Here is a 17,514-nt window from a genome sequence, read left to right on the forward strand (position 1 = left end):
CGGCCTTAAAGGGATACTCCACACCAAAATGAACATTTTGTCATTAATTACTTACCCCCATATCGTTCCAAACCCGTAAAAGCTTCATTCGTCTTCGGAACACAATTTAAGATATTTTGGATGAAAACCGGGAGGCTTGTGACTGTCACATTGACTGCCAAGTAAATTACACTGTCAAGGTCCAGAAAAGTATGAAAAGCATTGTCAGAATTGTCCATCTGCCATCAGTGGTTCAATCTGAATTTTATGAAGCGACGAGAATACTTTTTGTATGCAAAGAAAACAAAAATAACAACTTTATTCAACAATTCGTCTCCTCTGTGTCTCTCCGCATCGCGTCATTTTGGAAAATATCCACTGAACGCAAGCAACGTATGCTCTTCTGTGTCAGCCGCAACACGCGACGCTATGGTGATGCGGAGAGTTCAATATTAATATACATAATATTAATCTTAGTTTTTGCTAATGCTCCTTTCTTACATCTAGAGATGTACTTGAGAGGGCTGGTGGTTATTTGTTTTTTTCTTCTCCAAAAGTTTCAAACAGCCCTCTGACATTTTTGTTTTTTGTTAATTTTAAGTAAAATATTGAAGCATGATTTGAGCTGACTAACCATCTGTAAATATCTGCTTTTTTGTACAGATGGACGTCGTTGTGAACACTCTCAGCAGTAACCTGAATCTCAGCGGAGAAGCTATTTTAGATGCCCTTCTCAAAGCAGCTGGTCCTCAGCTTCAGGTTCTGCTCAATCAGCAAGTCACAGGTTCTGCCAATAATGGAGCAGTCTTTGAAACTGCAGGTGGAAACCTGAAGAACAAACTGGTGTTCCATGCTGTTGTACCCCACTGGAATCAGGGACAAGGGAACGATCAGAAGGTAATACGCATTGATTGGTTTCTGGTGATTAGTAATTTAAAAATTGATGCTTTTAATTATGTTTTTATTTTCTTTGAGCAGGTGCTGGAGGATATTGTGGATAAGTGTTTGGGTCTGGCAGAGCAGCGTCAGCAGAGCTCTATTTTATTCTCTGCCATTGGCACAGGAATCCTGAGGTTTCCAAAGCCACTGGTGGTCTGCAATATGCTGGACTCTGCCTTCAAGTTTAGCAGTAAAAGAAGTTCAAAGCATGTGAAGGAAGTGGTATTTGTTCTTCACCCCAAAGATGCAAAAACCATTCAGGTACCTGATGTCATATCAGCCTTTTTTTAGATCCATATGAGTTATTTTCACCTCAGTAATACTATATGTGACCCTGGACCACAAAACCAGTCATAAGGGTACATTTTTCGAAATTGAGATTTATACTTCATCTGAAAAATCAATCATTTTGACCCATACAATGTTTTTTTTTTGGCTATTGCTACAAATATACCCCAGTGACTTAAGACTGGTTTTGTGGTCCAAGGTCACATATGTCATCCACAACAGGTATTCACAGATGAGTTTAGCAAAAGGTTTTTGGGCCAGTCTGCCTCTACCTCAGCAAGTAACCCCACACAGCCACAGAGCACAGGTGCTCAAACTATACTTCTTATACAAAACATTTGCGCAATCACTTATAACTAACAGATCTCACTGTCATTTTTAATAGATGGAACGAAGTCAGTCAATTACCCTTCATATAATACCTTTCCATAATGTTGATTTAGTTCTGTTGAATTTTACAATGAAATTACAGGCCCCTTCTCAAAGGTCATAAGAAAATCTTGGATTCACGAGAGCGTTTGAGTTAAAACAGAGAAAATAAAAACAAATTTGATCTTAAACGTTCAAGGTGTCTCAAAGGCTATTTTGGATAAGGCTGGTCCAAACGTAGAAGCTGAGTGCCAGCAACTCGGTGAGAAGCATGCTTTCGCTCCTAAACTAAAATATTTAATCAGAATGAAATAATAAAATAATTAAACATTAATCAATAATTTAATAATATTTTCACATGCTCTAAAACTTTAGCAAGTCTTATAATTCTAATTCATGTACGTTGCCAGGGAAAAAAAGATCAAAAAGTGAAAAAGATCATCCACATTTCAGCACAGAGCAATGCTCTTATAATCCAAAAACATGTTAAAAAGGCTCTGGAAATGTGTGCCAAGGAAAAGTTGACCGCCATTGCATTTCCAGCTATTGGTACAGGTGAGAACAAACTCAACAAGAGAAATAAACACCTGAGAGGGAACAGAATAGTGTTGTTAATCTTTGTTAAAAAAAATGACTGTCCTTACATATAAAGTGAAGGCATGTGAATACAAGTTGTAGTACTGTTTTTGTACATTTGTTTGTTCATTTATTTTTCACTTTTGACAACAAATGCTTTATTTTTTTATTGATTATATTATATATAATCAATCAACACATTAATTTTGGCAGCCCTAATTATTACATTATCTATATATTGTCAATGCAACACTTTCACTGTAATCATGAACATGGATTTTAGTCACGTGTCTTTCTTTTTCCTTGGACAAAGGGGGGTTGTCTCCAGGCCAAGTAGCAGACTCCATGATGGATGTTATGCTGGAGATGATAAGAAAAAATCCCCAGTCCACTCTCAAGCTGATCAGACTGGTTGTGTTCCAGGCCCAAATGCTCCCTGAATTCCACAAAAGCATGCAGAATCAAGAAACTGGACCTGCCAAACAAGAGCAGAGTACCTGGTCAAAAATCAAAAGGTATGATGTCCTTTTCTGAGGAGCCTTTAAAAATGTATTAATAAAACAGAATAGTTCAGGAATCCATTCTCATGAAGTCATGAACAACAAAGATATCAAAGTGACTCAATATATTTCTGTATTACAATTGTATGTATCACACAGCATGCCACTAATGTTAAATCCTTCTTTACTGGATCTTGGGAGAAATAAATAAAACAACATGGTGGCAAAGACTTTGTCATCAAATAGATCCAGTGTTCTTTTCTATCTGTGGACCATCACAAGCAGATGTGGATGAAACTAAACATTTCTTAGAGGACATGATCAATCAGGAACAAGTGTTCCAGTCCATCACAGACACAGTGATACTTACCTTATCAGATAAAGACAAAGAGCGAATCCAAGACCGGCTGGAATACAAAGCCCATAAAGGTTCAGAAGAAACCCCAGGACAGGCCAAACTTACAGTACAAGGTCTCAGTCGAGATGTTCTAAAAGCCATTCAGGAAATGTTCTCAAAACAGCCAAAGAAAAGAGGATGCTACAAAAAGAAATGAATTACACAAGTGAGCTTGTGATTGGCAGTATGAACAAGAATTATAAGCATTTTGATCAATGTACAAATTTTGATTTGGAAAAGGCCCTTGACAGACAAGCTGCAGACATCCGAATTTCCTTCCAAGGCCAAATTTACCAGGTCACACTGCCTGAGATATATATATATATAATTAATTAAAATGAATAAATCTATAAATGATTATATTGCACTAGATCTAATGGTGTAGATTTTACTACCATATTAAATAACTAGATGTTTTTCTCCATTAGCTACTGAGGATATTCCACAGCATTGGAATGCAATGGCGTGTAATTGTAACGAGACGTCAACTGAGTGAGGATCTATCTGCAGCTTTATTGAAATCGTGATCAAACAGGCAAGGTCAGACACCAGCAAACACAGCAACTTTTTTCTGTATTTTTGATCTCAGGGGCGTGCAAAAATGGTCGGGGCAGGCCGCAAACAATCAGTAGTCCAAGAACAATAGCAAGAGTTCGTGAATCAACAGATAGGCCAGACACGGGAAGACATGTGCACCGGGGCAATACAAGACTTCGCAATCAGGGAGAGTCTGAGATCTGGTTAAATAGTCCACATAACGAGTGTCAGGTGCAGGAGCAATCAGAGCCAGGCATGTGAGTCTGTGTGTGTGTGTGTGTGTGTGTGTGTGTGTATAGTCCGGATAAAGTTCAAAACTCGGGAGAGAGCTCCCTCTGGTGGTGAGCGGGAGGCACGGCGGGATTCTCGTTCGTGACACTAATGAGCTGTGCAAAAAGTTTAATTTGCAACCAACCAGAGTACGTATTTATGTATGTATTTATTTATATTTTTCAATTAGATCTACAGGACCGAACATTGTTCAACTAAATCAGCATATTAGAATTAGATTTCTGAAGGATCATGTGACACTGAAGAATGGAGTGATGGCTGATGAAAATATAGCTTTGCATCACAGGAATAAATTAGATTTTTAGAATTGCAATAATATTTCATAATAAACTTTTTTCTGTATTTTTGATCATATGAATGCAGCCTTGATGAGCATAAAAACATCTTTAAAAAACGTCATACTGATCCCAAACTTTTGAATGGCAGTGTATACACACATACACACACACACACACACACACACACACATATATATATACAGGACTGAACATTGCTAACTAAAATAAACTTTCCTAAAATATTATTTTTGTGTGCTAACTGAACAGTGCATTCAATTTTAGAGGATTTCAAGTTCAACTCATGGTGATAGATATAATTCTTAGGGTGATTGTAGGTAGATCAAATTTTTTTAATTAGACCAGCAGTGCAATACATTGTAAACCACCACGAAATAAACGCATGGCAACATCACAGTCAACTTTCATAATTGTATCTATCATGGAATTGTTATTTGTTTTTTGTAGATTGAACGAATCCAGAATCCCGCAATGTGGAAGAAATACCAGAATAACAAAAGAGTCCTGGAAAAAAGGATGTTCATCAAAACAATGAGAAAAGACTTTCATGGAACCAGTGAGCAGACTATCAGTCACATCGAAAAGAGTGGCTTTAAATCGCAGCTATGCAGGAAAAATGGTAAATCATTTACAACAATCAATTGTTCATCTTCATTAATGTTTCTTGTCACAGCTGCAGTATATGGAAATGGTACTTACTTTGCACTCAATGCATGATACTCTTCTATCATTTACAACAATCACTTTAATTTTCACACTCCACATCATTCTACTTGATTTGAAGTGGTGCATTGTGTTGTTCATCTTCATTAATGTTTCTTGTCACAGCTGCAGTATATGGAAATGGTACTTACTTTGCACTCAATGCATGATACTCTTCTAGCAACACATACTCATTAACATGTACCTCTGCAGAGTCCTTACGGGAGACTACACTAAAGGAGCAGGAGGGATGATTGTGCCACCTGCAAAAAATGCCAACTGTGATCCATATGACACGGTTGTGGACAACCCTAATGCTCCCACCATTTTTGTGGTATTCCGAGATGATAATGCTTATCCTGAATATTTAATCACTTTTACTTAGTCACTGAAGATCAATCGTTTTACACATTATAATGAATTCATTTTCTGTTATTCTACTGTAATCCTGGTGCTATTTTCACTAGATATGCATGAACAAAACAATCTTCAGGCACATGTAAACAAACTGCACTGTCTGCAAATAAAGATCTTCAAAACTTCAAACTGTTTATTGTTATTTCTTACACCTTTATACAACTGATACTTTTTGCATTGCATTAGAACAATCAAAAATAATACTGTGTGTTTTAAGTTTTAAAATCAGATTTGTCTATATACGTGTCTTTGTAATAATATTTATAAACAAAAACTCCAAATTTTATATGCACATGGACAGAAAGGTTGAAAAAATATCTAAATCCAGATCACCTCCTGTCATGTCAAGAACTACTGTATCACACACACACAAATGAATTTAAGTGAAAATGAATGTAAAATAAAAAGTATAGCATGAGGTCAACATCAGCAATGAGACACAAAATGAGTTGAATTAGGAATTATGTATTCAAATCACCAAGTCAGAGTCAAAATGCTTAGTCCCTCATAAAAAATAAATAAAATAGGAGCAAATAATACATTTGTTACTAGTTCTGCTAGTTTGTCTTCTTTAGTCCAGGGAGAGTGAGTTCATACCTGCTCATCAGAGAAAAAAAAGTTAAATACATAAATATAAACCATCTAACTTAAACCTTACAAAGACAAGTACATAAAAGAGTGCATTAGTGCCAACTTGCTGGGTTTTGAAAGTATTTTTCTATTCATTTTTCCCATAAGGATTTTTAAAAAGTCTTATTTAAAGCATTATAAGCCATGAACCAAACCAACCAGCTATGAGCTTAATATAATAATACAGCTTCATAAATTGTCATTAAAAATCAGTTTCTCTATGGAGAAAATTACGTTTTTATTTCCGGAACCCAACTGATGCACTCAACAAAACCCCTAACAAATTTAGCTGACCACATTTGCTGTCCTTACCATTCTGTGGATCCCTTGATCAGATCCATTTCAGACATATCAATCAAAACCTTTTGAAAAAGAATAAAATGAAAAAAGTGACAGTCCCGATAATTAGAATTTTTTTTTTTGGTTTCACTTTATTTTGACAGTCCCTTTAACACATTCTGTTGACTATAAGTAATGTTGCACCTACATATCTACTAACTCTCATTAGACTAGTAGGGATAGGGTTAGAATAAGTTGACATTTACTTGAAAAGTTATTATAGTCAGTAAATGTCAGTTGGGAGACCATCGCAATAAAGAGTTAGCAGATATTAAGCAGACAGTCTACTAATAATGAGAGTTAGTAGACATGTAGGTGCAGCATTACTTGTTGTCAACAGAATCTTCAAAAGGGACCATCAAAATAAAGCATCACCATGTTTTTGGTTTATGTTTTTTCTTTATGTCCATGTCAATCCATGTTCTTTATCTACTTACCATTCCAATCTCCTTTCGCTCTCTTTTGTGAAGCATTTTATTGTTTTTTACTGCAACATCCAGCTTTCTTGTTCTTGCTTCCTCCATTGACATGGCAAACTCAAATCTGAGATAAGAATTATCTTAGAAATCTTTGAAACACTTCTAACAAAAGTTAATACTAACAAAAGATAATGCTTGGTTATCAAATGGTGAAAAATTTCTCTAACGTCTCATTGAAGACAGGGTTCACGGTCTTCTTTTTAACCGGAGTGCGCTTGCGGTGCTTCCACGTCTGATCAGGCAGCAGATACATGCGAACGTAAGTATCAGAGCCGCTCTCGCTGCAGGAGAACAGATCCCTAGGCAGCAAAATAATAGCTTTTATGAATCTTTGATCTGTGAAAATCATTACAATTTAAATAAAAAAGGAGGGATAAGCGTCTCACTTGCAGCAGCTGACAATAACAATGAGCCGCTTCCTTAAGGTGGCATAACGCAAGGTGAGAAGAACCTGCCCAAAGCTGCCCTGGTGATGCAGGATGGCCCTTTAATGAACATTTGAACTCGTAAGTTAAATCTGAAGATTTTTGTAGAATACAACATTTGTAAGCAGCACCAGATTGTACCTACTCTGGATAAGGGACATTGTCCATAAGATCGAAGCGAGAAGAAGCTATCGAGCTCTCTGACAACAGACTGTGGGAATCGTAGCGACGCATTTGACTGGGGGTGGAGGGAGTCGAACGCAGCGACTCTGTGCCAACAAAATTGCTTCGTCGGTAGTGAGGATATTCCGCTTGGAGTTCATTATAGGAGCTGACTGAAGATGGCACAGGGGCAGGAACAGCCTGTGTTCTAGAGACTGGGACAGATGAAACAGGCACTTTTTCTTTCGGGTTGCTCTGTACAGGCTGAGCTGGAGCTGGAGTTTGAGGCTCAGGACGACTTTGGAGAGATGAGACGTTTTCCTGAGCCTGATTTGGTGAAGCGACAACCTTTGGTTCCAGTTTCTCCAAATTAAGAATCTAATTGAGACGACACAGGTGTAAAGTAATTTTTTTAACCATTATCTCAACAAATATTAAAATATTATAGTCATTATGATTATTATAGTCATTTGTGTCTTCATAAACAAGAGAACAACTAAATATAGACATCAAAAACTTTCAATGTCCTTCATCTCAGTGGTTCTAAACTGGTTGGCTGTGACTCAAACTTGGGACGCAGGTCTGTTCTGATTGGGTTGTGGACGGCAGGATAGCAAAATAAATAGACTTATCAACTTTTAAAATGTAGGGGGAAAAAAATCTCATACTTTTTTAGTTGTTGATGCCAAAGGCCAAAGTCATCTGTTACTTGGAAGAAGATAGTAAAGTTAGGCAGATGTCAACATTGACAGGTTGTATGACTTGCCCTTATCCTACAAAACCATGATATTACGTAAGGTAAAAAAAACACAATACAGGTTCACTAGCAATAAAGATTTCACTAGCATTAAATCATTGTTTTTGCCAACCACAATGTATTGTAGGAATTACAATATGATTGTAACACTTTGCAGAAGGTTAAATTAGTTCAAATTAGTTAATTTATTAGGTATTATGAACTAACACTGAAAACAATTTGTACACCATTTATGAATCTAGGTTAATAAATGTACACATTCTACTGTTTAAACTGAATTTAAATTAATTAAAACAATTAAGTAATTTATGCAAATTGTAATTTAGAATTTTTTCTAATTAACCTAAATAAAAGCTGACAAGTATATTGTTATTTCATGATACCTAATGCATTAAACAATGTTAATGCATTTAATATTAAGGTTAGTAATGCATTAAGGCATTTATTTATTTATTTTAATAATGTGTTAGGGCTAAAATCCAGGTGCTGAAGAAAATAAAAAAAAACAGCTGCTGTAGTTCACTCACTCACCCTGAGAACAGCTTTCATCTTGATCTGGCTGTTGGCTCCGGAGCGCTCAAGCTGAAAGCGCTGGTCCATGGTCATGTCGGATACATTGAGCAGCCGGACCAACGGCAGAGTGAGTTTGCCCAGTGAGGATTTTTTCTCGTGTTCTTTTACCTGAGGCCACAGCATAAAAGAAAGAGAAACATCATTTTCTATATATTATATAACAATACTTATGAGTTCTTACTGTTTGTTTTATCAAGCCTTGTGTATAGAAGAACAAGAATAGTTTGTTCTTTAATACTGTAAAATAGGTTATGGTTTTATGACAGGCTTACCTCAACATTCAACACTTGGTTATTCACACTGTGCACAAAGAATGTGAAGCATTCATCATAAGTCGGGTCTTTTGAGGCAAACACAACCTTTCAGATAAAATACAAACACAGATAAAAACACTCCAGGTTCTAAATATCTGATTCATTGTGTTTAAAAACTGGTAAACAGGGAGGATTAACATTAGAATAATATTCCAAAAAGCTAAATACCTTGCTTTTTTGACTTTGCTGATCAATGGAAAACTCCACGCATGAGTTGGGATCATTAGTTCTTCTGGTGAGCTGCAATTTAAAATGGACACAAATGGAAATAAAGCTCATTAAGGTCATAGACATATTTTGATAATGTATATTCTAAATAACCATGAGATATGGTTCCCAAACTTTTTGACTTCCTATGCATTTTCATGGTCATGACCATAAATTACCATGACTTTTTCTTGACCTTTCCAGTCATTTGTGATTTCAGGATATAGATTGTTTATTTATTTATTTATTTTTTATCAAAAAATTTTTTAAAAATCTAGCACAGATTTACATTTACGTCAAGTACCAATCCTTGGAAATTATATATTTAAACAATTATGCATATTAGTGTAAAAATGTCTCCAGGGAGACAAAAAAAAAAGTCTTGATCGCAATGCAGTTCATGAATGATTTAGCTAGTGGTGCAACAAATACCACATTATGCCAAGAGTCGTTCTAGCAGCTGCAAAAAAAGAAAAAGCTTTTAATTTTGATTGAGGAGAGAATTCAAAGAATGTGCGCAGGAAATGTTTTTCACTTCTATGTCCTGACCAGCAGGTTACTCCACTAATAGGTCTGTGATCATTAATCAACTGACACGGAGGTGTGATATTATGATTAGGAGACTATGACACTATGAAAAAGACCAAGAAAAAGTCCTAATGTTTCACCTTTTAATTTGCATGATGTATATGCGGTTAACTTGATCATTTTCATAGTTGAACCAGTGGTAGAAACCAGTTGAACAGGTTGCTACAATTACAGAGAAGCAGGAACTAAAACCTGCGCCTTGACTTTATCATGCTTACAGCTAAAACGATATGATATAATCTCTGGAATGCTCTATATCCCGTGCAAGATGGCAGGAGGCTGCATTTCAGACGCATGAGATGGAATAAGAGTGAAATACCTAGATATCTAGCTTTTTGCCCCAACAACAGAAAAAAAGAAAGAAAAGCCTAAGGGGAGGAAGCCTAATACACAAACTTTCCAGAAAGGCTTAAAGGAATAAATCACTTAATAATAATAATAATTCGGCCATCAATTACTCGCTGATATAAAAAGGCCAAAATTAATTTACATTTCATCATATGGTTCCAGAAGACTACTTATGGTACGTTATGTGGTATTTTTATGGTGTACTTTTATCGAACCCTTTTGGAGCTGGTCACTATGAGTCACCATTTTATTTTTTTATAAATCTCCATTTGTTTTCCACTGCAAAAATAGCAACATACAGGTTTGGAACAACGCAAAGGTGACCAAATGATGATAGCATTTTCATGGTTCCATTAAAACTATTTGGAAAGTTTATTAGTTTACCCATATAGTTTTGCTGGTATTGATTCTGAGAGGTTTTTGGATGTGCTTCATTCTTCCCACATAAGGTCAAGGACAATAGTGGCCATTTCTTACCCGAGATTCTTTGGGTGGTTTTCCATGCTTTTCATTATGGGTGAATTCACGGTGGTCTTTCTAAAGGCAAAGAAAAATGGTAAGTACGTAAGTAAGAAAGAAAGAAAGAAAAAGAAGATGTATCACAAAATAACTCGTTCTCACATGCTGTGTTTGTGTTATGATAGACTGATATTTTTTTTAGTTGTGCTCTCATTGTACTTATATACTCACAGGCAGATTAAAGGCACTATCTAAGTATACAGCCAACATGGCACAGGCGAGCCCATCTCTGGTCTGAATGGAAATAAAGCTCATTAAGGTCATAGACATATTTTGATAATGTATATTCTAAATAACCATGAGATATGGTTCCCAAACTTTTTGACTTCCTATGCATTTTCATGGTCATGACCATAAATTACCATGACTTTTTCTTGACCTTTCCAGTCATTTGTGATTTCAGGATATAGATTGTTTATTTATTTATTTATTTTTTATCTAAAATTTTTCAAAAAATCTAGCACAGATTTACATTTACGTCAAGTACCAATCCTTGGAAATTATATATTTAAACAATTATGCATATTAGTGTAAAAATGTCTCCAGGGAGACAAAAAAAAAGTCTTGATCGCAATGCAGTTCATGAATGATTTAGCTAGTGGTGCAACAAATACCACATTATGCCAAGAGTCGTTCTAGCAGCTGCAAAAAAAGAAAAAGCTTTTAATTTTGATTGAGGAGAGAATTCAAAGAATGTGCGCAGGAAATGTTTTTCACTTCTATGTCCTGACCAGCAGGTTACTCCACTAATAGGTCTGTGATCATTAATCAACTGACACGGAGGTGTGATATTATGATTAGGAGACTATGACACTATGAAAAAGACCAAGAAAAAGTCCTAATGTTTCACCTTTTAATTTGCATGATGTATATGCGGTTAACTTGATCATTTTCATAGTTGAACCAGTGGTAGAAACCAGTTGAACAGGTTGCTACAATTACAGAGAAGCAGGAACTAAAACCTGCGCCTTGACTTTATCATGCTTACAGCTAAAACGATATGATATAATCTCTGGAATGCTCTATATCCCGTGCAAGATGGCAGGAGGCTGCATTTCAGACGCATGAGATGGAATAAGAGTGAAATACCTAGATATCTAGCTTTTTGCCCCAACAACAGAAAAAAAGAAAGAAAAGCCTAAGGGGAGGAAGCCTAATACACAAACTTTCCAGAAAGGCTTAAAGGAATAAATCACTTAATAATAATAATAATTCGGCCATCAATTACTCGCTGATATAAAAAGGCCAAAATTAATTTACATTTCATCATATGGTTCCAGAAGACTACTTATGGTACGTTATGTGGTATTTTTATGGTGTACTTTTATCGAACCCTTTTGGAGCTGGTCACTATGAGTCACCATTTTATTTTTTTATAAATCTCCATTTGTTTTCCACTGCAAAAATAGCAACATACAGGTTTGGAACAACGCAAAGGTGACCAAATGATGATAGCATTTTCATGGTTCCATTAAAACTATTTGGAAAGTTTATTAGTTTACCCATATAGTTTTGCTGGTATTGATTCTGAGAGGTTTTTGGATGTGCTTCATTCTTCCCACATAAGGTCAAGGACAATAGTGGCCATTTCTTACCCGAGATTCTTTGGGTGGTTTTCCATGCTTTTCATTATGGGTGAATTCACGGTGGTCTTTCTAAAGGCAAAGAAAAATGGTAAGTACGTAAGTAAGAAAGAAAGAAAGAAAAAGAAGATGTATCACAAAATAACTCGTTCTCACATGCTGTGTTTGTGTTATGATAGACTGATATTTTTTTTAGTTGTGCTCTCATTGTACTTATATACTCACAGGCAGATTAAAGGCACTATCTAAGTATACAGCCAACATGGCACAGGCGAGCCCATCTCTGGTCTGAAAGGTGAAATTGAATAAAAGTCCATTAAAACACCTTTACATTCATTCCAGTTGAATTTTTACATTTAAATATAATAATCACATTGAAACAAACACACACACACATTTTATGAGACAATACACCACTTAAATCACAGCGGGTATTTTAACCATCATTTATCTACACTATTATAATAAGCTTACCTCCTTCAGAAGTGCTGGATTTGAGTGCAAAGAAAACCATTGCAATTTCATATGTATCTGACCAGTCTCAATGTCCTCCAGGGTGAACCACTGCAAATCAAAGACAAAACGTGGTGAACAGCAACAACAAAAATTATATTCATATTATATCATAAAATATTTTATCACTTTTTCGATGTTCAGATCAATTCTGCTAAAGTCTTTGTTCAACTATCAGTTAAGAAGCACGGCAATTCTGATCTTTCTAAAGCTCACCTCATCTAATTCTCTGTCTTTCCTCACATCCCCACAATCCAGACTGTACCTGTGGCAGACAATCCAACTCACAATCTCACACAAAATCACATAAAATGGGCAAAATAACGTCCATGATCTGAGCAAACTCATCATTACCTGCCCAAAAAGTCATCAGCATCTGTGTCTTCGTCATAAAGTTCCACCTCCAACTCTTGCCCAGGAGCTTCATGAATGACAAACTATTGAAAACAAATATTAATGTGATCACTATTTCCCATCTGAAATGACTTTGTCCCGATAGATTGAGAATTGCTCAAAATTACCTCATAAACTTCATTCCAGCGTGGATTCAAAGTTTCTTTGATGGTCTTTGTTTTGAATTGCTTGTTTCCGACCCTCAGCACAGTATATGGATCTGACTTGCCCTTTACAAGTCCCATCATGTGCGTGTCCTTTGCTACAAGATCCCGGGCCTCCAAAACATGGACCCGTACAACACCCTAAAGATGTTCACATGGTGTAACTTATTCTGCATTTTGAAAACAGAACGTTTTTTGACTGATTTTAGCAATGGGAACCAATTATTCCCAGTCTTACTCGAGGAAGAGGAAACTTCATTTGGTCAGCCTTGACTTGATCGATCAAAGGGATGCACATGCGATTGGGCAGAACCATGAGAGAGGCGATGATATCCACAATGGCCGATTCTGACAAATGACTAGAGAGGACATAGAGAGTCAGATTTACATGGCAATGAACACTAATTATCACTTTGGTTAATTTATTGAGATATCCCTGGATTTCTCAATGGCCACTAAACTTTGTAACTGAAGGATTTTTACAGGTAAAATCTTTAATAATCCTGTAATATTTATCCCTCCCTGTACAGGAGGCTTTCATGTTATACACATTTGTCTATATGTAAACTTGTATGACAACATTCCATGTCCTGAAGCAATTTTAAAGAAGTGCGGCTAGCTAGTTTGGTTTTTCCATTGTTTTGTTTAGCCCATCCAGTTTTAACGTGACTGAGTTGCTCAAGCTGATTACAAGGTTGGCTGCTTGATAATACAAATGTAAAACATAACTGACAAAAGTAAGTTATTAAATAATGTGATAAAAAATACTTTGACCCTTATAAGATAGCATGTGTATTGAGAACTGTTAACTACAAAAACAAAAACATAAATACAACAAATGTGCATGGAACTTTCAACTGTTTATCGAGTCACTATCAAAAATAATTAAAATCTAGGAACATACCTTAGTCCTGGACCATCCAAAACATTAGTCATTCCAGTCCAATTGACTTGCAGAGCCTGGAAATGTAATTTAAAATGTTCATGTTTTGAACTAATGAACTCGTGACACTTTTGCTACTTTTTATTTTAAAGGGGTCATATGATGCTTTTTTAAAGATCATTATTTGGTGTATTTGGTGTAACAGAATATGTTGACATGCTTTAATGTTAGCCAATTGCATGTAATGTCCATACTCACAGGTCGACGAATGAAGAACATGGTGACTCCACCTACAAGGGGTGACTGGCCAATCAGAGGCTCGAGAATTACACGTAGCATTCCCTGAAGCTGAAAGAAGAAGAAAAAACACATTTATAGTTGTTAATTGCTTTCATATACAGTAACTTTTTCAATACATTAAGTTTGCTGTGCTTTGGGGACTCAGTAAAGGTCAGCAAGGCAAGATTTCATACACAGTTCATACACAATGGTAATTCAAAGTAATCACAACAATAAAAACAAGGAATTTAAAAACTTTTAAAATGATTTAAAAATTGATTTAAAATGAATGAAAACAGTTAAGAATAGAAAATGATTATACATAAAATACAGCGCAATCAGTTCGGACGTAGCACAGTGCTCATTCAGTAAATGCACAGCTGAACAGATGAGTTTTGAGTCTGGATTTAAATGTGGCTAATGTTTTAGCACATCTGATCTCTTCTGGAAGCTGATTCTAACTGCATAATACCTAAAAGCGGATTCCCCTTGTTTTGTGTGAACCCTTGGCATTTCTAACTGACTTGATCCTAATGATCGGAGTGGATTGATTGATTCTTTCTTTTTTCCTTTTTTTGGAGGAAATTAATACTTTTTTCAGCATGGATGCATTACCCTGATTAAAATGACTGTAAAGACATTTAGAATGTTACAAAATATTTATTTTTTAAAATAAATTCTGTTCTTTCTAATGTTCTGTTCATCAAAAAATGAAGTATCAATTTTTCCATAACAATAAAAAGAAATGTTTCTTTAGCATCAAACCAACAAATTATAATGATTTCTGAAGGACCATGTGACACTGAAATCTAGAGTAGTATCTGCTGAAAATTTACCTTTGCCATAGAAATAAATTATATTTTAAAATAATTAAAGAGAAAACATATTTCACATAATTACTACTTTTATTGTATATTTGAGCATACTATAAATACACCTGTGGTCTTTAAAGACTTCTCACGGACCACAAACTTTTAAAAGGTAGTGTAAATCAAAAATGTGACATTGCCTGACATAAAAGGCAACTCTTAAATTTCAACTGAAGAAAATACCATCTATTAACATTCAATTAAATTATTCCTTCACTAACCTGAAGGCCTTTGACTCCTACTTTGATGGCTGGTTTAACATCTGCATCAATGTCTACATCAGCATCATAACTACAGGAGATAAAAGGAAAAGAGAGCCTTAAAATATTTCAGGAAGATAAGGTAGCAAAACCATGCATTATATCAGTCATATATGGGTTAGCAAGATAATCTGGTGTCAAAATGAAGTTTGATGTCATAGCTCACATAATGTTGAAGTCGAGGATGACCTCTCTTGTTTCCAGCTCATGTGTGTACACTCGTACCCCTGTAATAGTTGGAGCCTGAAATGCAAATACACAATTGTAAGCTTCTGTATGACTGCAAAATATTTATAAACAGTCTATTGCCAGTTAGGGGCAACACGCCTCAGATTACGGAATCGTACCTTCTGTCCCATGTGAACTTTAGTAAAGGTGAAGGTCTTCAGATGGGGGCTGGACGATCTTACAGATGGCTGAATGTTATCAATGAGAAGCTTTTCCATGTACATGCCAAAAAACGGCCATGCTTGCTGAAGAATCTACAACAAACAAGCACATTTATAGACATGCAATAACAGCAATAATACTGAAACAGTACAATGTATAACTCCCACAGGCAGACAAATTTATGAGATTTGCCAGCATATAACAGGTGCAAATATACATCTGAGGCAGAAATCTTACCTTGTTGATCCAGGCAGCCTTCTCAACATCTGCAAAGTGAATCTATCAGAGAGAGAGAGAAATAAATAAATAACAGAGACTAATAATGAACATTTTACCACAAAATTAAGGTTCACTTGTTTAGAAATTAAAAACACTTGCGTTCAACTTGCTTAAATATGAATGAATTTTTAGCACATTAAATTCCACATAATCCTGTTTTCCTTTCAGCTTTTTATGAAATATGAATGAGATCAATCCCTAAAAAATTCAAGGTTCAATAAAAGGTTCAAAGGGCAGTTTTAATTTTATTTTGTGGTGTCATGAATATCTGTGGCCTTGACTCTATTATATCTAAATCAATTCTGAAGATCAGATATGTGATATCACCCAGATATTTTACAGAGAAGACAATAAGCAACCTAAGAACCTGAAACGGCTTGACGATTTTGGTCACAAAGGGCTAAAGGGAGAGTTCACACCAAAATAAAAAAGTCAAAATTGTCTCTCTCTAACATTCTTCCAATATCTAACAGCAGAACATCTCCTGTGAGATGTGCTGCTGTTAGATAAGAAAGAAAGATCGTCATACTGGTTTGGGATGACACAAGCACTCTCAGTTTTTGCGAACTTCCGTGTTTCCCATCCATTGGGGGTTTTACCTGCCAGCCTCGAAGTAGACACGCCTAAATTCCACCCTTTTCTGTGTGTGAGAAATAGTACTTTCGTTCGTGTAGTAAGCTGACAGACAGGATCTGCCTCGATTGCATTTGCCAAGCGATCCAAATCGATCTGTTCATGGAAGTAGAAAGACGAAGTCGCATTAAATAGTGGCTCGTGTAGCAGAGTGAGTGGCCGATATTTATTGCAAGACGATTTTTTCACTTGGATTAACTTAGTTTAAGTAGGCTATGATTTTAAAGAAACGTGCTTAAACAACATTTACATTTAGTCATTTAGCAGACGGTTTTATCCTAAGCGACTTACAAATGAGGACAATGGAAGCAATCAAAATCAACAAAAGAGCAATGATATGCAAGTGCTATAACAAGTCTCAATTAGCTTAACGCAGTACACTTAGCAAGTTTTTTTTTTATTATATAATATATTTAAAAAAACGGATAGAATAGAAAAATAATAGAGCAAGCTAGTGTTAGAGGCCTTTTTTTGCTTTTGTTAATTGTATAATAAATAAAAAGAAAACAAATAGAATACAAAAAGATTAGAAAAGCAAATTTTTAAAAAAGAAAACAAGCAGAAAATGAATAGAGTTTAAAAAAATTAAAAAATTTTTTTTTTTTTAAGAATTAGAATAAAGAGTGCTAGAGTTAG

The 17,514-nt window shown here is 35.5% G+C and overlaps 1 protein-coding gene and 1 pseudogene across 1 annotated transcript in view; one reads left to right on the top strand and one right to left on the bottom strand.

The window, feature by feature from the left end:
* The first annotated feature begins 642 nt into the window (after positions 1 to 642).
* Positions 643 to 5,409, top strand: LOC107567770 (poly [ADP-ribose] polymerase 15-like; annotated as a pseudogene).
* Positions 5,410 to 5,419: 10 nt separating this feature from the next.
* Positions 5,420 to 17,514, bottom strand: part of LOC107567771 (extended synaptotagmin-3-like) — a 15,943-nt gene continuing 3,848 nt past the window's right edge. Inside the window, exons 2-23 of the mRNA XM_016253517.1 lie at positions 16,204 to 16,245; positions 15,924 to 16,058; positions 15,743 to 15,819; positions 15,538 to 15,607; positions 14,427 to 14,516; positions 14,190 to 14,245; positions 13,524 to 13,644; positions 13,250 to 13,426; positions 13,083 to 13,165; positions 12,945 to 12,993; positions 12,690 to 12,779; positions 12,441 to 12,503; positions 12,228 to 12,287; positions 9,139 to 9,210; positions 8,929 to 9,015; positions 8,615 to 8,764; positions 7,310 to 7,704; positions 7,126 to 7,224; positions 6,907 to 7,038; positions 6,698 to 6,803; positions 6,234 to 6,283; positions 5,420 to 5,888 (exon numbers count right to left, since the gene is read on the bottom strand). Of these exons, the coding sequence (XP_016109003.1) occupies positions 5,849 to 5,888; positions 6,234 to 6,283; positions 6,698 to 6,803; positions 6,907 to 7,038; positions 7,126 to 7,224; positions 7,310 to 7,704; positions 8,615 to 8,764; positions 8,929 to 9,015; positions 9,139 to 9,210; positions 12,228 to 12,287; positions 12,441 to 12,503; positions 12,690 to 12,779; positions 12,945 to 12,993; positions 13,083 to 13,165; positions 13,250 to 13,426; positions 13,524 to 13,644; positions 14,190 to 14,245; positions 14,427 to 14,516; positions 15,538 to 15,607; positions 15,743 to 15,819; positions 15,924 to 16,058; positions 16,204 to 16,245 (2,244 nt within the window). The 3' untranslated portion in view covers positions 5,420 to 5,848. The remainder of the gene's footprint in view (positions 5,889 to 6,233; positions 6,284 to 6,697; positions 6,804 to 6,906; positions 7,039 to 7,125; positions 7,225 to 7,309; positions 7,705 to 8,614; positions 8,765 to 8,928; positions 9,016 to 9,138; positions 9,211 to 12,227; positions 12,288 to 12,440; positions 12,504 to 12,689; positions 12,780 to 12,944; positions 12,994 to 13,082; positions 13,166 to 13,249; positions 13,427 to 13,523; positions 13,645 to 14,189; positions 14,246 to 14,426; positions 14,517 to 15,537; positions 15,608 to 15,742; positions 15,820 to 15,923; positions 16,059 to 16,203; positions 16,246 to 17,514) is intronic.

This window comes from Sinocyclocheilus grahami, unplaced genomic scaffold (assembly GCF_001515645.1).
Source record: "Sinocyclocheilus grahami isolate Dianchi unplaced genomic scaffold, SAMN03320097.WGS_v1.1 scaffold1187.1, whole genome shotgun sequence".
In the NCBI taxonomy this organism is placed as follows: domain Eukaryota; kingdom Metazoa; phylum Chordata; class Actinopteri; order Cypriniformes; family Cyprinidae; genus Sinocyclocheilus; species Sinocyclocheilus grahami.